The 24,905-nt window shown below is 36.3% G+C and overlaps 1 protein-coding gene across 1 annotated transcript; it reads right to left on the minus strand.

Annotated features, from left to right (window-relative positions):
* Positions 1-7,151: 7,151 nt before the first annotated feature.
* Positions 7,152-12,690, minus strand: LOC107717850 (ewing's tumor-associated antigen 1 homolog). Its single transcript, XM_016524731.1, has 7 exons — positions 12,525-12,690; positions 12,096-12,224; positions 11,641-11,699; positions 11,444-11,550; positions 8,926-9,748; positions 8,352-8,859; positions 7,152-7,162 (listed from the first exon to the last, which is right to left on the minus strand). The coding sequence occupies exons 1-7, from the start codon at positions 12,688-12,690 to the stop codon at positions 7,152-7,154; spliced, it is 1,803 nt and encodes a 600-aa protein (XP_016380217.1).
* Positions 12,691-24,905: the final 12,215 nt, after the last annotated feature.

Genomic DNA, 24,905 nt, shown 5'->3' on the forward strand with positions numbered 1-24,905 from the left:
ACATTCGAATAAAGTTTATTATGAATAAATGTTAAATAAAGTACATAAAATAAAATAGGCCTACTAGTGTTGTCATAAGACCCGGTATTTCGGTACCAAGTCGGTACTAAAAAAATGAAAACGTTACGGTACCAGGTTTTTTTTAAGTACCGGTGGTACCGAGTACCCGGTCAACCCGGTTCTTGATGCGCTATCCGAAAGCTATCCTCTTCCAGTGTTGCCAAGTCCGCGGTTTTCCCGCGGAATTGGGCTGCTTTAACACTGTTGCCGTGGGTTGTTTTTCATGTCCGCGGGTTGAAAAACGACCACATTAACGTGATATTTAGCACCTGGAATGCGAATTCTACCAGGGGAGCCCCGCCAAAACATGCGTATTTTATCCTCTGAACGTGATTTTTAACGGGGGACCCCCTCGAAACGCGTTTGGGCGGGTTTTGTTGTGAAAACCTGGCAACCTCTTCTTAAAAGCAGTGGCGACCTCAAGAGGAGAAAACGCATCAAACTAACAAAACACCCCGATCAAGTTCAAGCAGGTAAGTTTCAATTACATTTTTAATATTTAGAGCTTCTGTTATGAATATTATTCCATATTTTAATTTGAATTTCGGATTGAAATAAACATCGCCGTTAGCGTATACGTAGTTAATCGTTAGCATAAGCGCGGCTAACGCTAATATAATGAGCATTAGAATACATTTTGTTCATTTTGTTCAAAATTATTTCTTTAACTATTTAATGCTCCTATAACTTTTATTAGGGTAAAAAAACTGGAGGACATGATGGTATTTACTATTTTTACACACCAGAGGCTTTTAAATGAACTGTGTAACCAAAATATGCGTGTTAGAGAATGTACAAATGTATGGTTAACAGTGTTTATGTCATATCAGTCCGGTTTTTGTTTTTTTTTAGTTAGTTAGTTGTAATTCTTGGCTGAATATCTCTAGCAGGATGTAAATATGAACACAGTTTGGATTAAATAAAAGTACAGTCAAATTTTATCTCCTGTATAGACTTTACTGTACAATGTTAGATCTAGTAACATCTTACAGTGAGTGAACAATATATTTTTAAAACATTCATTAATGTTTGTGAATGTTATTTAATACAAACACTTGATCATTCATGTTTGTTCATTGTGCATTAAATAATTTTAACAGATTGAACTTTGAAATTAACCCTAAGAAGAATAATTGTCATATAACTATTGTTTATTGTTAGGTCATGTTATCTAACAAATAAAATCTTATTGTAAAGTGTTTTTAATACTACAGTTTCCATCTATTTGATATACACTTAATATTTGTAATCTTATCTAAATTTATTATAAAAGCTGAGGTTTGTTATTTACTGAAAAGTTATATTTTAGCTGTTGTCAATGATCTAATGTTGTATTTGGTCAGACTCAGCCCATTGCTTTACTTAAGTATATTATATTTTCCTTTTACAGCTGCAGACTGAGGAAGATCCTGAAACACACCAGCAAACCCTAAAACAGACAACAGTTTACAGATGTTTTTCAGTGGCAGCAGAACTATGACTAAACTTTTGGGTGAAACTTGTTTACTTTTTTCTTACTTTTATTACTTGTGGGAAAACTTGAAACACTTTTAAATAAGTATAAAGAATGGCATTGGTTTTGTACATTTAATTTTTGTTTAACGTTATTAATAAAAATGTTGTTCAATTAGCATGTTTTTGTGTTTTGCTTTGGTACCGAAATTGGTACCGAGAACCGTGGATTTTCACTGGTATTGGTACCGAATACTGAAATTTTGGTACCGTGACAACACTAGCTTGGACTATAGCACACAAATTATTTTGACTACAACAACACAAGCAACCAAAGGTTACTGAAGCAATGACTCATGCATAATAGGAAACAAAAAAAGTTTGCAGCCCATCTACAAGAATGAATGCACATTAGAAAGCAAAGCAAAATGTAAGAAACAAAAACTATTCACCAATGGCAGGTTTGTCATATCCTAGAAATATTTTGAAAGATATACTATAATAATGGCCCTTTTCAAATGAATGGTCCATGTGCAATCTACTGACCGACCTGTCTGCGCAGGAATGCTCTCATAATGGAGAAAACATGAGGCTTCTTTCAGCTTGGAGATGCCTGCGGAGGGGAGAAGGCTTTGCTTTAGAGTGTGCATTAGCCCGTTCATACCTGGGGGCCAATGAATAGAGCCCTCAGGTAAGCCTTGTTGAAACAAATCTAAGCTGCTAATGACACGCACCGTGAAAATATTCACAGTTCATTTAGCTTGATGACAACTGCAGCCCCTTGCGCCCCCGCTCCACTGTTTTGTGTATTAGTCATACCTTCGTGTCGTAATCTGACAACAACAGTAATTTCAAGCATGGCATAATGCATGGGAAAACCATCAAATTGTCTGCTGTTAGATAGTATCTCATGTTCTATTTGCATGTTCAGTACCAAAAAGAAAAGCTCACTTGTTATGATTATGGCATGACAAGGGCTTAAAGGGATAGTTCACACAAAAATGAAAATTCAGATTTTATTCACATCCTCACGTCGTTCCAAACCTGTATGCGGTTATTTTTAATGTGGCTCACAAAAGGAAAAATGTACTGTAAAGAATCTGCCTCTATAGCTTCAAGGTATATTAAGTCTATTCCACCTGTGCTACAGGCTATTCCAGATCTTCCTAAACAATACATCTGCAGATTTTCAACCAGCTTTGCATTGTTACAAGGTCAGTGGTATACTGACCTCATGAGAAACATAACTATTTTACGAGGTGGCGATTTTGTATAAATTCATATGTGATGATTCGTATGAAAACATGCAATTAAAAAAAACAAAAAAAACATGAAGTTCCACCCCTAATCTCTTAAACCTAACCATCAGTGGGCCGTGAGCTGATCGTACAAAAACTTGCGAATGAGACCATACAAATTCATGCGAATAGAGGGCTGCAGCCAAAATGTCAAAACCTGGAAGAATTCGGCATGAGATCCCTTGAGATTTTCTGATGGGTTTTTATAATGGGGTTTTTCAATTCATGAAAAAATTAAATCTGTGGTAAACATAACTTGAAGATTCTTGGACATTTTGTTCAAGATTAGTAAGTCAAATCTCAAATAACTGCCCCGATGACTTGTGTTCTACCCGCTTAAATGATAGAAGTACTTGTGCTGTCCAATCTATAAAGACTGTGTCTGTTCCCCGAATAGTGAGGTCAAAATATAAATTTAATGCAGGATCTAGAAAAAGTCTTATCGTGATTAAACCAGAAAAATGTAAAATAAATGAACAAAAAAAAATTTTAATGTTTAGGAGCCCAAACTTTAAAAATTGTTTTTGTTACATTTCTGCCATATGTACATTAATTGACAGTCACCACTGATAAGCTACCACTAAATATTGTAGAAACTTAATTTGCTGTAAAGTTGCTTTGCAATGATTTGTATCGTGAAAAGCGCTGTACAAATAAACTTGACTTGAAACTTGACTTGTTGTACACTGTAAACTGCCGTAACATGACTGCTTCAGAATCATGGAAAGCAGGAACCAGGTGCAGTCACAAACATTTATTCAAACAAACATCCAAAAATCCAGACACGGGCAAGGAAAACAGATCTGACAACAAGCACATGATACAGCCATGTAGGACGACACCAGACCAAGAACAGAGGAAACACTGGGGTATATATACACAAGATAACCAGGGGATAACAAGGGACAGGTGAATGTGATTAATTGTCATGGTAACTAACTATAGGGTTGCTATGGCGACAAACAAGGGAATCTATGGCAAGCAGGGAAACAGGAACTGAACACAGGAAGCAGACACAGAAACAACAGAAGAATACACTTCATAACAAGAGTCCTTAACACAAGACAGGGGAACACAGGCTGGGATCATGACAACTGCACACACTCACACTCCAAGCGTTTTTATATAGTTACTTATTACAAACATACGTTTTTAAATAGAAACTCAAAATCCACGTTTTTGGTATGGGTGTGTGTAATTTACATTGTAGAGCAAAACGCCCAAGTATTTGTAAGTTATATTTACCACAGACATTGTTTTACTCATAAATTGAAAAACCCCATAATAAAAACCCATAGTAAAGTCTAAAGGGAATGAGAATTAGTCTTCTGGGTTTTGATGTCATTGCTGCAGCTCTCTATGAGCCACCAGTTCGCCAAAACGTAAAATAGGTACAAATTGCTCTGAGATTGTGTTGGTAGTATATGTAGGTCTAAATGTGTCTTTATTCATGTTACCTGCACCCAGATTTCTCTGTTTATTTGTCATCAAACATTGTTCATTTACATGTGCTACTTATATATCATATATACTCGAAAATTTAAGTTATTCACTGATCATCTTCTCAGTTTTCACCTTCTACTTTTTGCCTAACAAAACTATTGTATGACTTCAGAAGACTCATATAGTGATATAATATGGGTCATATGGACCACGTTTAGTTCCCCAAAGAACCTTTCAGTGAACAGTTCTAAAAATAACAATTTTATTTTCTTAGTGTGAAGAACATTTTAATAATCTAAAGAACCTATTTCCTCTATAAAGAGCCTTGCGAGCAACGGAAAGGTTATGTGGATGTTAAAGTTATTCATGAAACAAGAGTTTAAAATAGAGAAATATAGAATGCATAAAAATATTTTGTATCATTTAGAAAAGGCCGGTGTGAAGATTCTTCAAAACATTTCATTTTGTGTTCCAACATCATATGGGTTTGGCATCACATGAAAGTGAATAAATAATGACAGAAACGAAATTTTTGGGTGAACTGGCCCTTTAAGACCTATAATTTCCCAGGCTGTTGAAGTTCTAAGAACTTAAAACTTGGCAGATGTCACACATACTGTGTCCTAATGCTGTTAACATACAGATAACACACTCTGTCAGAGCTTAAGTTAGCACCTTTCGTCGACTCTCACTGGTTGATTTGACCTTGGTAAGTGGGGGCATGACACTACGTTGGGCACCACTGAAAAGCCAGGTGAGTGATAAAGATTAGGTGTTGTTAGTTCTTGGGAAAGCACAATGTCATCGCTGTACACTAAGCTTTAAGACACCACATTAACATCTGCTCAAGAACGCTTTAGTCTCCAAACTCTAATTTACAGTTAGAGTTTCCTTCTTGGTTAGTCTGAGAGCCGTTTTCTTGTTTCTGCCTAAACAACAAGTATGCTGAAATGCAAATTGCATCTGGCACCAAGGCACAGTAATTTGACGTAATCACTACAGCTTGATACCAGAGTATGCTCCCGCTGCATGGCGTGGATCACAATAATCAGTAATTGCTCTCCATATTTGACGCAAAAATACCGAAACACCCATTACTCTGTTCCACAGCAGCTTGATAATGCCACATTACAGAAAAAAATCCTTCACCAACTTCTATATTGAATGAACTCAACACCTGTAGAGCCGGCGTTTTCATCATCTGCTTGGAACAAATTGTAGTCATCATCATAACCATAATCACAGTAATAAAAAAGTCCTCATCCTCTTGCCAAATTACTGTGGCATTTGATTTACAGTAATTGTGCGGGAGAGGAGGGGAGTTTAGCGTTTTCATCATCTGCTTGGAACAAATTGTAGTCATCATCATAACCCTAATCACAGTAATAAAAAAGTCCTCATCCTCTTGCCAAATTACTGTGGCATTTGATTTACAGTAATTGTGTGGGAGAGGAGGGTGGGGGGGCGAGGGGGTTTACGCTTTCAATACGCTATGCTTCGTCTCGACCGGCGGAGTCCAAACACGGACTTACACCTGAGAAGGGCCCGGGGCCGGATCCCAATGATATGCCCACATTCCCCGAGGCACACAATGACTAACATTGTGACATATACAATAAACCAGGTGTGGAGGGTGATATTTTATTATTAGCCTAGAAAATGTCATTTTTAAAAGATTATATTCAAGAGCATTACACATTAAGACGGTAATTTGTCATGAATGAGGTTTAGACATCTGAACTGCTATTTCTGGAAGTAATTATGTCATTACGTTGTTAGGCACTGACAGGGACCCAAAGATCGCAGTCGGTAAATGTTCAAAATGTTTTAACAGAGATTTTTGAAAGCAACAACATACAAAGCCATGTTTGATTCTTTTTGTTTGCTTCTTTTAATACTGTGATAACTGTTTTTTAACAGGAAAATGGAACATAAAGACAACAACAACAAAAAAACGAGATCTCCAGGACCTTACAAAAATTCAAGTTACCCCCCCCCCCCCAGGGGAGTTGGAAAAAGAGCCTATTTTCAAAAATAGTTGAGTGTTCCTTTAAGGGACCTAAAATATGGTCATACAGAACAAGGCATGCATATATAGTAATATGCATGCTAATAAGCAACTAGTTAATAGTGAGAATTGGTCAATGTTTAATATAGCAGTCGTAAAAGTGAACTACTAGTTAAATTTTCTCTTGTAACAATTTGTGGTAACACTTTAGAATAGGGAACACATATTCATTATTAAGAATTAATTGAGTTTTCCCTCAATAAACTCCTAATTTGCTGCTTATTAATAGTTAGTCTTCATAAGTTGCACTATAGTTCTGTGAGAGAAACAAACCAAAAATGATTTACACTCTGATCCATATCTCCCACCATTGTAGCTCTAAAGTCTCATTCAGGTTTCCAAACTCTCAAACTTGCCTGGTTTAACACTAAGGACACTCATAACCAATCGTGGACTGCCAAGTTTGAAAATATGCAAGTGAAAACGAGATTTAAGATTAATGGCAAGGGACATATTTTCAGGACCGGTGTTAACATTGTTTTGTTTTAGTCATAGTTTTTGTCTTTTGACAAAAATATCCTTTAAATGGAGTCAAATTTCATACTGTAATATTAATTCATTTTGGTCAATTTTACTGTGACTAAAATGTCGTCCTATTTATTCAATGAGAAAGTGCAACATTAAACCAAATATTCAAACATTTTATATATTAATTTAAACAAGCATCAGCATTCAACAAAACAAAAAAATTAAAACAATTCCCTTTTGTGAAAATGAGATCTCCTAAAAATAACACTATGACGAGTACACTATTATAAATGTAATTGTAGTAATTGTAACACTATTGCCTCCACCAATTTTATATATTTTATATCTTATCTTTTATAGGGTTATATGATTCCTATGATGCAGAAAAAGCAGACAGAATTGTGGAATCCAGTTAAAAATAAAAATAATACAGTATAAAGGAAAAATGTCACAGAATTTGGCAAATTTAGGATGAAAAGTAGGACTGTTCAATTAATCAAATTATGAAATGTGCTAGTGTCTGTGAATATTAAAGTGCAAAAGATGAAATATGAAGATAAATATGAAGTCTGTATTAAATTTGTATTAAATAAAAAAAATCAGAAAAAAAATCTAAACAGGAGACAGCATTTCTGGAAAAAATAAAATAGTTCATAGGGTACTATTATTATTGTATATTATTAATTTGTTAATGTTTTATGAACTACACTGATTCAACATGTTTTTTATTATTTACATTTTATTAAACCATTAAAACAAAATCCAGAAAAATAAAATGAAAAACACCAAATTTTGGAAGAATAAAACAGATTTCATAGGTCCCTAATAATGTAATAAATTTTAATAAATTGATGTTTAATTATTTCATAATTTCGATTAATTAGATATGCTTTTTATGATGTAAATTAAAATTTTATTAAAATTATTGAATTAAAAATAAATTAAAATAGAAAAAAAAAATAATAATTTGGAACAAAATAAAAAAATAATTTAAATCAATCATTATGATTAAATAATTTAAATAATCATCATGATCATCACGATGAACAATTGTCTTTGTTCTCATTTTAAACAAAATAAAAATTAAATTAATTAATTAATTAAAAAACTAAATAAACTAACATTTTCATCATCATTTCATCATTTTGTTGTCATGATTAGCACTGTTTGAATTTGTTCATCACACAAATGGCTTCTAAAGACTTGGAATATAGTGCTCAAGTCTACTGGACGACAGTTACGATCATTTTATGGTGTTTTTTATGTCTTTTTGGGAAGAAAAAAAAAAAAAGGAAAAAATGTCTGGTGTGCTTCCGCTGAACTGAAAAGAGTGTTGTGAATATTCCTGAAAACATTCCCCCGTGTTCCACGGAAGAAAGAAAGTCATAGGGGTTTGGAACAACATGAGGGTGAGTAAACGATGACACGATTTTCACTTATGTTTGAACTATTCCTTTAACAGGTTAAACAAACTTGCCGATTACAGTAATCTAATGTAGGAGTATTCAATAATGCAATTTCAGAGCTAATGTTCTGCAGGTGCCACAGTGCACAGAGCTTACCTTTGTTGGTTAGCGTCATGGAGTCAGACAGATGTCTTTTGAAGGTGTAATGGTGGGTGTTAGAAGCATTTCCTACTGTTGCACTGTGTGGCCTAACAGTCTGTGAGGTGGCTCTGACAGAACCAAGCCTGGGTCCTAAGGGACTTTTCCCTTGTGTATGCCCATAATGCTGAGCACTAAGACACGGTACTGAATTCGAGCGGGCAAAGATGCGTGAGGACTTTGTGGGTTCTTGTGGTTGGCCCTTATTGTTGATGCCCATGGTCTGAGCACAAATGGCGGCAGAAGAAGAAGGTGCTTTAGATGCAAAGCTTCTTGATTTATCATGTGCACATTTTTTGTACTCCTCGTTGCGTCTTTGCTGTTCCTGACTTGCTGATAACTTCTCCACGTCATCGCGAGCCTGACAAAGGAGATCCTCGTCGGCTTCTTCATTCCACAGAGCATCGGAATCAAACGGAGACTTCATGTCCTCCTCTGAAACCCCATCAAACTGAGCAGAAGCCGTCTGACTTGAAACTCCACAATCTCTGGTCATTCTATCAACCCCATCAAACTGAGCAGAAGCCCCTACACTTGAAACTCCACAATCTCTGGTCATTCTATCGAGCTCAACTTGTCTTGAATCCTGGGATGAATGTGTTTGCTGCTTTACTTGGTCCACAGGCGAAGTCGTTAGCAGCTTTTCAGTAGTATGATTCTGGGCAGAAGCAGGCGCAGTGAGCAGAAGCAGCGCCTCTGACCTAAAAGTGCATTGATTAGATGTTTTAACTTCAGGAAGTGTTTTGGTAAAGGTGCTGGTTTTGCTGGTGCTTTGTTGAGTCTCTAAGCAGACGCTTCTGCCTTTAGATACAGAGGGATTAACCTTGGCCACAAGATTACTTTTGCTAGAGACAGACTCAGGCTGAGCAGGGCTTGGTTTCTGAGCTACACTCAAAGGCACTGCATTCTGAGTCACAAACGAGTCATGCAGAAGATCATCCTTTTCCCAGTCATCATCAAAGTCCACCTTTGTGGCTTTAGGTGCATCTACAGGAGTGTTCTTGATTGCTGCAGAACTTGACGTTAGTTCTGCCTGAGCTAAAGATTCAGTTTTGTTTTCTGGTGGGCAGTTTACTGAAGGCGGGCTCAGCCTCCCACTTACGTGCTGAGCGGGACCGTCAAACAGCGCCTGAAGCTCCGCCTCTTCCTGATGGGCTTGAGATGAGCAGCTGGTCAGTTGTTCTGACGAGACTGGGATAGATGTTGATCTTTCAGTTGTGGTTGTACCATCACTTTGTAGCTTACTGAATTTATTTATTTTTTCTGTGCTCTCCTGTTGTTTCTCTTTGTCCTGACGAGTCATATTGATGTCAAACTGCTTGGCAAGTTTCATGAGGTCCTCAACATTGTTCTGTCTAATGGAAAGAGATGGGGACATGACATAAATATGAAAATCACAAATCTATGACAGTGATTTCAGTGTGTATGCCAAAACAAAGGGGTTAATAACATGTCACTTGCATGGATCTATTAATTCAATCAGTCAATCAATTCTGTTTATTTCGGTCCTTACAGACAACTTTTCACAAAAAATAAATAAATGAACAATTTCTGAAAAAGGTGTAGGCAGAAGCCTTGTGTCACGATGTCACACACACGAGGGACAAGGAGACGCTGGAGAATACTTTTAACAGGACTTTATTTGCACCAAGGAACCAAGGGAGACGAACACAGGAAGACGTTCACAGGAAGACGTACACAGGAAGACGTTCAACAGCGGACAGAGAACTTGGGACTGGGAACACTTTTTATACATACACACAGGAGGAGGGGATGACGAGACACACCTGGGAGCAATGACACATCATGGGAAACACCTGGGACAAATGAACTTAAATCAGGACAGGAACAGGAAACAAACCAAATATGGGCATGGGAAAGCACATGGGGAGCAGGACACACACAACACATGGAACAGAGTCTGACACCTTGCTTATTAAGCCTACCCTTTATACATATTTAACCAATGTACGTCACTTTTTTTTTACTAGATTAGATACATTTCCCAAAATGTACATACTTAATTTCAAACATACATAATTACAGAAATACACAATCCAACTATTACCTTAATATGTTAAATAATACTTACACAATTTATTGATAATGAGTCATATAATTATTTAACACCACGTTTTTATACATTTTCTTAAATTTGCAAAGTGAATTACATAATTTTAATTCCTTATCACAGTTATTCCATAGATTTACCCCTTTGACAGATATACACCTATTTTTAGCATTAGTTCTTGCCCTTACTTTTTTAAACATATAATTCAAAAATACATTTAAAAAATGCAATTCGTACATACACTGATTTGAACTCTTCTTCAACTCTTTTTATGACAAAAAAGCTTAAGAAGTCATACATTGGCATAAAGCCAAAAACAATATAAAAGTTTTTCAGAACCAATGAAACCAACATGAATACACATGCTTTTACAGTAGATTTTTAAAAGATTTCTGTTATTATGAAGATGTTCTTTGACACTGACTCAAAGGCTTTTATACACTGACAAAAGAAAAGAAAAGTAAAAGATTTTCTAAGTTGTAAATAAAGATTAATGGAACCTTTTACAAGGAAATACTATTATAGTCATTCTACTTCAACATTTCATGTTTAATTCAATGTTACTTGCCATTTCTATATAATTATTTCTTAAATTTGCTAGCAATTTCAGTGAGAAAAATGTTTCAAAGTAAATCCTACACCATTTTTTTTAGTGTACTAGAGCTGGATGGTATGACCAGAATAATATACCACAACAGGGATATTGATTAGACCAGGAGTTTGGCTTTAAATTTCACCTCAATGGCCTCAAAATCCTGAAAGCTACAATACATTTCTCATAAAGTCACTGTGGTGAACACTGATCCAGTGGTGTAATGGGGAAAAAAGATGGTGAAGAGATGGTTGGTATGCTAGAAATGTATCATATAAAATGTGCCCCTAATCTATTCCCTGTGTCGTTCAGTTACATGTCATTTTATGTATGACGTTTACAGCATGTTTCTAGTATTCGGCATGTTACTGATTAGAGGATTCATACCGTGCTGAGATCCTCCTGACTCTGGGCTGTCTGATCTCTGGAGTGCAGGGTATGGCACCGTCTCCAATCCACTGGAGCACTGAGTCCCCTTCATTTGCCTTCTTAACCTTAAACATAGTATGACTGTTAGATTACATTTACCACAACACCCATAATTTCCATTTTACTTTCTATATTTGACTTTGTTTAATACTTACTTTTGGTGCAATCCTACTGACAATCTCTGATATCTCAATGACCCTCGCATCTCCTTGTCCTGTGGATGGTTACAAATGTATATGAAATACAAAAGTTATATTCATCTGTAAAAGGTGTTATGATACAAAATAAAACATGACAATCAGCTTTTAAATTTATCTTAGAGTTTATACCACGATAAATGTACAACAGTTTTACATTAGACAAGGAAATATGGAATAATATAAAAATATAGAGTTGGACGTATCTTAAATCAAACTTTAAAAAAAAAAACACACACACTTGTAATTATACTGCTTAGAACTTATTGTTCATTATTGGCTATGGACAATCTTTCTTTTTGGATTGCATACATAATAGGGTTTCTTACACCACCAAACCACAAACCATAATCAGTACAATTGTTTAAGAGGATATAAATACAGACTACTTTAAGTTTTATGACCACACTTGCCATTCAAATTTTGAGTGGGTGAGTTGGTATCCCAGATGATGTCTTGCGGGGATTCAGTCTCATTAGGCGAATCTCCACTGTAACAACCGTTGAATCTGATTCTTGGTCGGTGTTTTGGGGTTGTAAAATCTGAGAATTAAGATAATAATGACAACACTACGGTTAGTATGGGGACAATAACATTTCATGTCGACACTACGAAGAAATACCGCGGGTCTTTGGACATGTTCCACTGTAGAATCATCTTTGAAGTACCTGGGAGTGTCGCTTAAATAACATTATACATGAATGTGATAATCATTCAGTACAATGGTACTACCACCACGACACTGCGGCAGTACTTTAGTGCTGCTTTCTAAGGAGAAACATACATACATCTGCTTTGCGATCGGTTGACACGCGTTGTGCTGTGACTTACAACTGTATTACCTTTGCGAAAGTGGCATGAAGTGTGATAAGACGGAGACTGGGACTGTTTGAGTCTGATCATTCGTCTCTTTGTTTTCATTTTCTTCTGTGTAACTTTGGAAGTCCTGCTCCGACTTTCTTTCGAATCTGATATATGGCGCACACCGAGGTTTCTCTTGTCGGTCATGACTTATTTTAACTAATATAAACAATACAGCTCCAGTATTCATAACTTGGTTGAACTAGTTACAAAACCTCAGCGATATTTGGTTTAAATCCAGAAAATGTTTGGGTATTCAGGTAAGAGTGCTCTTCTACATCGCCGCCATTTTTTTTGTACGTTTACATGAATACGCGTTCCTGATTGGTCCTTGGCATCTCGCGAGACTTTGTATTCTCACTGCTGCTTTTTGACCGCAGTAGTTTGACCTGAATACTTGAGCGGTATTCATATATATATATAACTTAAAACAAGTCGCAGGTGCATAAGAAAAGTCATTAAAATTATAAAACTGAAAATAAAATAAATAAATAATGAAAACCCACCCTGTAAATGAAACGTGAAGATTACCTTACTATGAAGTCCTTTGGGCTTTGATTGAGTAAAGCAGTGCGTTATGGATGTGTATTGGAGGATGCCAGGCATGCCAGAAAAGTAAAAATGCCTAAGTACATAATAATAATAATAATAATAATAATAATAATAATAATATCAGTAAATAAAAAGATTAGTTCGTAATATATGTCACATGTTTATCCATGCTTTTATTCAGAACAAATATTGTATTTATATTATAATTTAAATTAATTTTTAAGTTAAAATAACTTAAAATAATTGGCTCAAAAGGAGTCTGTTTTTTCCCCTTTGGAATCAGAATTTATTCACTAAAAATGTATTCAGAATTTATTCATTAAAACTAATTGCAGTGTACAGTATCAGAGTATTTTATTGAGATGTTCTGTCTACTTTTGTAGAAGACTGCACTTTCGAGAACCGCCATGAATATCAATTTTGGTAAAGGAACTGGTTTCCAACCTCATGAAGCAGTTTGGAGCTCCTTTTTAATTATTATTTTCCAGTTATCCATTGGTAATAGTAGCTTTCTGTTGGTCAACAGGGTGAAATCGTCATAGTTCAACAAACTTGAAACTTGAACTGAACATCTAGGTGGATTTTAGCATATGCACACTTTAAGATCAAATCTGTGCATATGTACCTTTTACAAATGAGGCCCCAAAACTTTCAGTGGCAAACAATTTCTTCATACATACTTTACATCAGGGGCCTCATTTATAATACATGCACAGATTTATATGCACAGATTTGAGCTTAGATTGGGGGTACGCTAAAAACCCAAGCCAACATTTAGATTAATAAAATCGTCTTTGATGTGAAAAAAGTGCTTAGCACCACATCAGATTCTAAACAGGCGTACACACTTTTCCTTGTGGCATGTCAGAGTACTGCAGGTATTTGGAAATTTAAGGATTTCTTGCCGCTCGCCATTCTCAAGTAAAGAATTGGAACGTTGACTGGTGCTCTTTTATATGCTAATGACATTAATTAGTTTTTTTTTCTTATCTAGTTGTTTACCTGTAGCGGCTAATGAATTTGAAGTCTGGCACATTCACAGAAAATTTCTGCAGCAAAACATAAGGTTCATTAAGCCTGCATTTCATCCATGGAATTTTGCTGTGCAAAAAATAGATGTGGCCAGAGGCTTCATGCCCATTCAAAGCAGGGGGGGGGGACCCAAGTGTATTTTGAATGCACCTTCCAAAAGACAAAAAATAGCCAAATAATATTTGTTATATTTGATTCAGTGTGGCACATCACCAACTGCTAAATTCAAATCTGCATCCGTGCTTTGGCTGGCGCTGAGCCAGATGCGTTTTTACAGCGCTGCACATTATAACCAATCACACATGATTCTGTTGAGCTTATGAATGCAATGGCCAATCAGAGGCGTTCAGATGAGTCATCGCTGAAACACGGGTGTTTTGTTAAGTGCCCGCTGGCTTGACTGAATTCTGCTCTCTGGCGAAATCTCTCATCATAAACAACAAAGTGCAGATGTGCGTACGAATGTAAGTAAGATATTCATTTCACAGTGTAAACAGTTTCAGTGATTATAATGGGAGTTTTTGAGAGTGCTTCAACTCTAGCTAGACTAAAGTCAGTGAAAATGTTCTTTGATAATGTAGGCTATTGCTCTCTTTCTGTACAAAGTGTTATAATTAGTAACTTACAATGTTTTTATTAAATTCACGTTAAATACAAAGTCAGTCGTATTAAAAATATTTTATGGCATGACATCCATATCTAATACTTAAGTAAAAAGATGGGTTTTATGCATAGTTAATAGATTACACTAACATTAGGTTACTTTGCCCATCGCCCGCCACAAACCTTTACTTGTGCCCCCTCAAAAACAATAAGTGCATGAAGCCCCTGGATGTGGCAAAAGACCCAAATATGTAATAATGATTGGCGAATCCATACATTTAAGGTTTAAGAAAGTGAAATCAGTTTGTCTTCTCCAGCAATCTGTTATGTGTCTCTGAACATGATGTATCATTCTCCTTAGGCCCATATTAAAATACCATATTTCTTCTACCCATATTTCTAGCATTTTGCTAAACATTTTCTGTCAATAAATATTTCTGTTTGATCGCATTACAGAACCTCAGTGTTCTCAGATATTTCATTGTGGAAACATACTTTTGAAAACACATCTCTGTTGGTCTTCTGCCCACTGATTTCCATCCATTTGCTTGTCCTCAGTAGAGCATTACTAATGCCTGCTGGACACAATTCAGGTGTTTATCCCACAGCAGCAACAAAAAAGGCTACAGCTCTCAGACGTTTATCATAATACACTCTCGCTGGTTACCACACTACCTGAAATGATTTATTATAGAAGTTGGATTAATGTCAAGGACGCTGTGCTGCTTCTGTATTGTAAATATTGCTGTCTGAAGTTGGAAAACAGCTGTTTATAATGTAATAGGCATAGTGTCAAAAGTAGAAGAATAGAGTTTTTAACCCTATAAAGCCTACTGTACCATATATAAACCACCATCTCCCCTTACCATCCCCTTTGGATTAATAATGTGTATGTAAAATTTATCATGCAAATGAAATGTTAAAATTCTCTACTTAAGAAGATAATTCACGAATAACAGCGATTGGCCAATCAGAATTCGGTACTGTAACAAGCTGCGCACACGCTGAAGCAAGTTTTCATGATTTTTCGCGCAAAATGGTTCAAGCGCCACTTTTGAAGTTTTTTAAAAAGACGACAACAGAAAAGGTATGGTTTTTCCTTGATTAGAATTTAAAGACATTCCCCTGACATAATGTTACTGTGCTGTATGTGTTACTGTGAGGGCTTGAGAGACGATAGGAGAGCTGACATCGAGTCACCGACTTTGCAAAAACCAAACAAAAACTTGAGAGTCCAAAAGCATTCACTGCGCGATGAAGCCTATTAGAATACAGTAAAAATAACCTTATAATTCAAGCAATTAAAGAAAAAATACCCATGTATGAGTTTTTATGTTTTTTTATATTCATTGCACAAGCAATGTACTTTTCTGGATATCAGTACATGTGCGAGCACAATTGTGCATAGCAACAAGGTGTTTTGTTCCTTGAATTAATACATTTTTGAACGAATCGAGTGAGCCAGTGATTCAACGGCCCATTCAGATGGACACTAGTTTCGTTTCTAATTGAATCAGCCGCTTTGAACGAATCGTTTGATTTGAATGATTCAATAAATCATTTATTAAAACAGGGACTTGCTGCCACCTACTGGCGGTTTTATTGTCATCATTATTTATCCATGACAGGCCTAAACCGGCCAAGGTTTCAGCACAAAAACACATTTAGCAAAATATAGTTTAATTATCAATATTGACCAAAATTCCTCCATTTCAGGCCCCATAAGGAAAAAAAAGCTTATAAATAATAGTTTATTTAATAAGGCTAATTTTTCATTAAATAAAAACCTTTTTAAAAATTAAACAAATGTTGTAATAATTATGTAATATAATGTAACCCACATACATTATTTATATGTTACACCCCCCCCCATGGAAAAATAAATTGACCACACCATCCCCCCTGAAATTTTTGAACAATTCGATCACTGTATATATATATATATATATATATATATATATATAATCGGACAGAGACAGACTCGGACGTACTCAGGTGGACTTGTACTCAGACTTGACAGATTCTGACATTTTGGACTGGAAACTGTTCAAAGTACAGACTAATCCATGTCATGTGTGACATTAAAACATAAAAAAAAAAATCAGTAGAAATCAGTAAATAGAGACAAATCTGCCACTCAAACTCAGTTAAAGACTAGGACTTGAGTCTACAAGGTGGACTCAGACCTAACACTAATTAAAATGAATATCTACTTTAGTAGCGTACTATAGGTGCTCAGTAGGGCATTTTTAAGTTTGTATTGTGATTTAAATTGTGCATGGATTTTAAATATGTACTTTTGTATTTATAAGTCTTTGCCAACTGAAAGCACTAGATGGTGCCTGTATTCTTTATGAATGGTGTGTGTGTGTGTCTGTGTGATGTTGTGGAGGCTGCACACTGAGTGTGCTGCTGATATAGAAATGCTGTACGGTGCAGCCAGGCTCCCCTGCTGGAGCGGTGTGTGTGAGGGCCAGACGCTGCTGTCAGCACTCACAGCTGACACACACACGCCTCAAACTCTACCTGCTGAGAGGAACCACTAATCAAAATAAAACCCTTTAGTTGAGACATGTTCGTCTGGAATAAATGGACAAGAAAAGGCCTCTATGAAAGATAGTGACCTTGTAGTAGTAGTGTGTCATGGGCAAGTTCTGCTGTTGCACTAGCTCTGTTGGTAATGCACTGTAACTAAATGATTTGTCAGATTATGCAGCATGGACGTTCCGGCATTAATCTGTCCCTCTGTATAATGTAAGTGACTGATATTAAGTGCCTATAACTTTTCTATTTGGAGCAATATAAAGGGAACGTTAGGCTATAGTGATCCAAAATTAAAATAGGCCCAATAATATAGCTCAACCAAACTGTGTAAGTGAATCTCACAAAATCAAGCCAGGTTGCATTTCACCTCCAAATAAAAAGAACCATTAAGCATTGGGACATATATATATATATATATATATATAAAGACTATTAAATGCTCTAAAATATATATTTCTCATAGGTAATTCATTCAAACTGAGGCATGAACTAATGTTAACAAATAAGACCTTACTGATATTTGGTGCGATTCACTCATGTGTTCATGAATATAGAAAGCGATATAAAACTGTTAAAATCATCACTTGCAGTGTGGGTCTAGACATCAAATTAATGTTAATGAATGGGATGATGAGGTATATACTTTATGCAAGCATCATTAATTAAGTGATTAGAATGGGATTACCATCTGAAAATATATATAGACATGGTTATTGTTTTGCTTTTTGAGTCATATAAACCATCTTCAAGTCATGAGGCGTGCAACAGCGTATTTAAAAGTCACTGTAACAAACCCGTCAGATGAAATGTTAGCATTTCACAGAGCTGGATAGTTAGACGGGGAAGTAAAGGGCAAAGATTTGTCACTTTCAATCTGAATATGAGGCATCACACAGAGTTTTTCTTTTTTCCTTCGCAGTGTTTTCCATCGCCTTTCCGCCACAAACGGCAAGATGCCAAAGGCCGCTGAGCGAGAGCATTTGGCTTCTCGAGCTTCAGCCGCCCAACCCCTCTGCTCTCCTCGCCTTTTTTATTTATCTGTTCCGCCTTGGTTGTTTAGACCCAATTAAGAGGCTAATTGTGGAGATCAGGGAGGATTGCATTGTGTAAAAGTACAGAGCACATGGCTAATTGCCGCAGCAGCTGCCAGTGTTTATGAAAAGCTGGGCGGTTCTGCGGTTCTCTCGGAGGAGAGCGAGCTCTCATCCTCCTTCTGATGTGGTAGAGAGAGCCAGGTGAGCGGCAAGCAGTCGCCAGGGTGTGCATTGCGGGGCGGAACAGAATGGAAGCTGCAGAAATAATTACCACCATCGAGGGCTTCTCTTTCTCTTATCTTGGGCTCGTGCTCCCCAAGGCAGGCAAAACCTTGAGGATGACACCAAGCATGTGGTGGGACTCGGCGATATGGAAGGATTCCAGGATACAGATCCGCTGCCAGCTTTTATCTAAATGATCTCACACTTGTCTGTGGCAGGTGTTTTGGGTGGGAGTATTTGAAATAAGGCACACATTTTTGAGTCACCACTGAGGCTGTTGTCAAGTGATGCTACTGGCTCCCATAGCAGATGGGTTTTGCAAAGTAAACTTCAGGAACGTCGTTCTGCATGGACGCAGCTTGTTTTGGATGGTGTTTGAATACCATCATGCCTCTTCTCAAAGCAGAACATGATATAATGACCTGACACCTCTTGAGCCAAGTTCACTCTTTTGACATTGTCATTCTTTTGGCATTACAAAATTCCTTTTACATTATGGCACTGGCGAAAATTCATGTTTTTTTTTTTACGACTTTATGACATTTTTTTTTTACATTTTCTTATGACATTATGACATAACTTTGACATTACCACAATTTGTGCCATTACAACGTAAATTTGTAGAATTATGACTCACATTTGACATTGCATCATGTTTATTGGCATTGCGAGATTCTTTTGAAGTTACAATATATTTTTTGGAATAGTATTTTACTAATGCTACATGCGTTTCGCATTCCAACATTATTTTGAGATTGTGAGATTCTTTTGACGTTACAACATTTTGTCATACAATTCATTTACAGCTTTCTTTTGGCAATATTTTTTTGGTATCAGATTCTTTTGACATTGTGATTAATTTGGCTTAACTTTTTTGCATTAGGACAGTATGTCGACATTATGTCATTATTTTGGAATTATGATTTTCTTCTGATATGAAGAAAATGAATTGGCATTACAACATTTTTTATATTTGAACATTGTTTTAAAGTTCCAACATTCTTTTAATACGGCAACATCCCTTCACTTGGCAACATTAATTTGGCATTCTTCTGACATGAAGTAAATTACATTACAACATTTCTGACGTTTGAACTTTGTCATTAAAAAACATTATTTTACATCTATCTTTTGGCAATACATGCATGCATGTAAAAATGTTGTAATACCATTGGTATAACAACATTCTTATGGCATGGCAACATTAATTTGATATTACAACTTTCTTCTGACATGAACAAAATTACATTAAAACATTTTTGGAATTCTGACGTTCTTTTGACATTGCAATTTTTTTCTGGATTTTTTTTTTTAATTACAGTTTTTTTAAAAAAATTACATTATTTTAGCATTACACAATATTTTGCCATTGCAACATTCTTGGCATAATGACAATATTTTGAGTATGACATCACATCATTATTTTGACATTTCAACATTCTTTTGACATGGTGTCAGTAAAAAAACCCATCAAGGTTAGAAATGGGTGGTGCAATCAGACAGGTCAAGTTTCTATAGCGCATTATACAATACAGATTGTGTCAAAGCAGCTTTACAGTGTCAAACAGGAAATTGTGTGTCAATAATGCAAACAAAATTCAATTCTGCTGTTATGCAGCTCTAAAAAGAGGACAATAGCAAACAGTCAGTTTTTCAGTTAAAGTCAGTTCATTGTTGATTCAGTGATGTCATCGTCCAGCTCGGTTCTCTTCCAGTGGCGTCAAAGAGAATTGTGGGTAATTAGGCAGTGAATGGAGGTCTTCTACATGCAACATTTTAGTGCTCCCTAATTAGTGAGCAGGAAGATCATGCTCTGTACTTGAGAATCTCCGCTGTGGATCTCAGTCGTGCTTCCTGTATCTCTTCTCCTCTGTCCTCCCCTCAGAGTGCTTCCACCCTCTCCCCTCCAAGGGAGGCCCAACCTGCCCCCACTGCCCCATCGCTCCAGCTCTCTCATTAATCTGTCCACAGGAACGTCCGGCTGCGCGGCAGCTTGACTGCTCATTTATTCTGTTTAGAATAGCGATGCCGGTGATAAATGTCCCGCAGAGCGCACATGTGCTAAAATATTCATAAATTGGAACTCTTAATTTGCTAAGGTGGAAAACCAATACATTTCAAGAGTGGTGACAAGTCATGTTATATTTATATGAATATGCAGGCCATGGGTGAGACGTTAATGCGCCGTGTGCTTGCTATTACCAATTGTAATTTCCTCTTTGTGAAATTAGCATGGCGACTGATGTGTGAGGAGACAATAATTTGTTTGATGCTTTGATGTGGTTTCCTACAAAAACAGACCCAAATTTGAGAGTTGTTGTTGTTAATCGACAAGCCCATTAAATGAGGAATGTGGACCACCAAAAATCATAACGCCAAATCTGAAATCAATCTCCTCTGATTAAAGACATTGTGCACAGCTGTTTTATATCCCTTCCATAGCCTTTTGTTCTCCAAATGCAAAAGGATCCTTATGCACACTATTTTTGACTATTTACTATTTTTGAATAAATCCTGCCATCTCTCTCTGTTCAGAAACCATATGTCAGTGAAGACAGCTCATTTTTAAAGTTACATTTACTATTCCACATCCTAAAGTCTACAGTACATTGTTCTGTTTTGCCAACAACATTTTTGCCAGTGTGTGGATTCCTTGCAGGTGAGCACAGGGTGGCAGCTGCTCCATGCAGTGTTTTCCTGCTCGGGTCAGTCTCTCCTGGGGAAGCAATGACAGAAACTAGGCCAGATGGTGCGAGAGAGAGAGAGAGGCAGAGTGGGCCGCTCTCAACCTGACCAACTGCACTGCATTCAAGGTGAGTGAAAACAGTTCCTACAGGAAAGAAAAATCACAAGTGAGATCCCTTTAATATCCCGGTCAACTCCTAGACAGCAATGAGGTTAAACGGAGTGCAAGCAGAGACTTTTCTTTAGAGTTTCAGAATAGATCTGAACAATGTTTGTGCAGAGGTTTTACTAAAACATGTCTTATTCAGTTGTTCTAAGACTGTGCTGTAAAAAGTGGTATCCTGCAATTGCTAACTTGACGAATAATTTCTACCTGAATGAACCCATAAAAAAATACTTAAAAATTACTAAAACAAAAATGCATGTAGGTTGGTTTTGTGATGTTAAGTAATATTTTTGGACTTTAGATATCACAATTTTTAGTGCTTAATCTTGGCTACTTATTGTGTTCAAATATTTCTTGCAAGGCTGCAAAGTTCTACTGTTTTTCAAAAATTGATTCATTCATGTTTTTTTTCCTACTTGAATGAAGAGAACATTTTAGCAATAGACCTTTTAGTCATTATATTGAAGGAAAGCTGTCTTCATGATGACGTGCCCTGTTTAAAGGTCGTAGATCAGTATGCACCTAAAAATATTACTAAAAAAATTATAAACAGCCAATATGCTAGTGTTGACGAATAATTTCTACCTGAATGAACCCATAAAAAAATACTTAAAAATTACTAAAACAAAAATGCATGTAGGTTGGTTTTGTGATGTTAAGTAATATTTTTGGACTTTAGATATCACAATTTTTAGTGCTTAATCTTGGCTACTTATTGTGTTCAAATATTTCTTGCAAGGCTGCAAAGTTCTACTGTTTTTCAAAAATTGATTCATTCATGTTTTTTTTCCTACTTGAATGAAGAGAACATTTTAGCAATAGACCTTTTAGTCATTATATTGAAGGAAAGCTGTCTTCATGATGACGTGCCCTGTTTAAAGGTCGTAGATCAGTATGCACCTAAAAATATTACTAAAAAAATTATAAACAGCCAATATGCTAGTGATATGCATGCTAGTTAATAGTGAGAATTGGTCCCCTAACTAAAATGTTACCCGCTTTTCAAAATAAACATTGTTTCAAGGCAGCTTTACAGAAAATCTTGAAGTTTATGTTTATGATATCTTAATATCTTCATGTCGTCGTATACAGCAGAATAGAGCTTTATTAAGACTGAGATCCTGTTTTCTTTCCATTTTCAAGGGAATGCTTTTCTTTCATTGTCTTTATTTTGCTAGACTAATTCTATTAGTTCAAGCAAACAGCACAGCACAACTTATCTCGAATTTCTCTCTCCTCTTGTCATCTGTAACTTTCTTCTCTGTTGAGGCTTTGATCTAAAATTGGCCCCTGTAAAAGACTTGTGTACAGTAATTTTCATATGGGCTTTGAACATATTGAAAGGGCTCATAGCTGCCATCGCTTTTATCCTCCGATTCCTTTTCCTTGGGAAACGGCGAGCATATGGCAAACACCCTCACTGGATTCTCAGACAACGGGAGGGACTGTATTCCGATTCCTGCATCCTGTCATCGGCGAATCCCAGGGTGCTATACCCGAACCCTCCCTCCCGTGCACACGCAGCAAAAACACACCATCTCCTACAGACTTTGAAATGCACTCTGCATTTATCTGACATCCTTAAACTGGAACACAATGTTCTAATCTCTCTCGCATTTACCTGGATTCCCTTAATATGCTTGCTTTTGACTGTGTCTGTTTTATAAAGTTAAAATATATAAATTCTAACATTATAAGTTACTTAAGTGTAATGTTAAGTTATGTAATGAAATTTAAGCCATTGTTCACTGAAAATCTTCTAAAAATCTCATTCGCATCCATATTCAAATTGAGGTGTTGCATTATGTTTGCTGTCATTAACACCAAACTGGTTTTTTTCTTGCACGTTCCTTTTTGGAGCTTTATGGATGTGGTTGGAAAATGTAAAATAAAGTGTAAAATAAAGTAGAAATATGAGTTTAGAATAATGTTAGTGAGTAAATAACAACAGATCTTTCATTATTTAGTGAACTATTCCTTTTTAACATGTCTTTAAGTGGGCTGCACAACTGAATAGGCAAAAATGGATGATCTCTTTTCATTCAATCTACATTTATCCTTGAAGCTTTGTTGGTTAATGCAGGGGAATTAAGGCACCGTAATAATGGTCAACATGTCCTTCAATTGATAAATGAGCACACTTGATTTGAGAGCCACTTGACACCATTGTCACCTGCGAAGGAAAGAGCACACGTATAAAAGCCATTCAAGTCTCGTAAAATAGCAGATTTGACAAACTCAGCATTTGTTGGGAGGCCGTCAGTGTAATTTATTATCTTAATTGGTGGATCTCTTTTTTTTTCGTTTGTGATTAATGTCAAGAATGTCTCCTTAATATAGGGCAATCACAGTAATTGGCATTGCTTAAAGAGGGAAAAAGATCAAAGTCTAATTTGCTTAAGCGAGAACACTGAATTGCTGGACTCCTTAAATTTAATTGGGCAACTTTTGTGTGTGTTTATTATTAGTGGTGTTTGCTAAGGCAAGCATCACTACATTGCTCAGAGAAACAAAGGCCCATTTGTTGAAAAGTACACCGCAATCAATTTGAAGAATCCCTGTTTGAAAGGAGAGTACAGGTGAGGTGTGCTGTTACTAAATGATCAGAATTAGGGGTTTTGCCTAACCGTTGTTAAAATGGGCACAAACATTCCATAGACTTACAATGACAAAGAGACCTGAGCCATATGTAGAGTCCAGAATATCATAGAGACTTTGGGGCTCATTTGAGTAACCATTTATATATAACAATATAAAAACACATTTATTTACATGTAATATTTCACCTGAATCAGTTGAAATATCCACTTAAAACAGCTGTGAAATGTAGTTAAACATCCAACTGTCAAAACTATAATGTGAATATTGAATATTGTGAAATATCAAATATTATGTGTTAAACAAAATAAATAAAAAGACTCTGAAAATAAATTCCAGGAGGCAAATTTCACACCGCATTCTAGGGGCAAATGTAATACTTGTTACATGTATTCCCTATGTGTTGGTGGACTTTTATGTTATTTCCTGTCTTGTGCACTCTAAAAAATGCTGGGTTAAATTCAACCCAGTGCTGGGTAAAATAGGGACAAACCCAGCAATTGGGCTGTTTTGACCCAGCGGTTGGGTTAAATGTTTAACCCAACCTTCTGGGTAGTAACCCAACCGCTGGGTCAAAACAACCCAATTGCTGGGTTTGTCCCTATTTTACCCAGCACTGGGCTGTATTTAACACAGCATTTTTTAGAGTGTGCCATGCTTTGTGTTTCTCATTTACCACACCCCCTTCTTATCTTGTTTCCCTTGTGTATAAATAGTGCTTGTGCTTCACTTGTTGTATGTTATCACTTGTTTCTAGTGTTTCCCTGTTTGTTTATTAAAGTATTCCTGCACTTCCATGCTTGCTCTTTACACTCTAAAAAATCCTAGGTTATTTTTTTAACCCAAATGCTGGGTTGAGCCTTTTGGGTCATTTTTTTGGGTTATTTTTTCAGTGTTTGGGTAGTTTTTGTGTTACCCAGCTCCTG

Source organism: Sinocyclocheilus rhinocerous, unplaced genomic scaffold, assembly GCF_001515625.1.
Source record: "Sinocyclocheilus rhinocerous isolate Xijiao unplaced genomic scaffold, SAMN03320098_v1.1 scaffold780, whole genome shotgun sequence".
Taxonomy (NCBI): Eukaryota; Metazoa; Chordata; class Actinopteri; order Cypriniformes; family Cyprinidae; genus Sinocyclocheilus; species Sinocyclocheilus rhinocerous.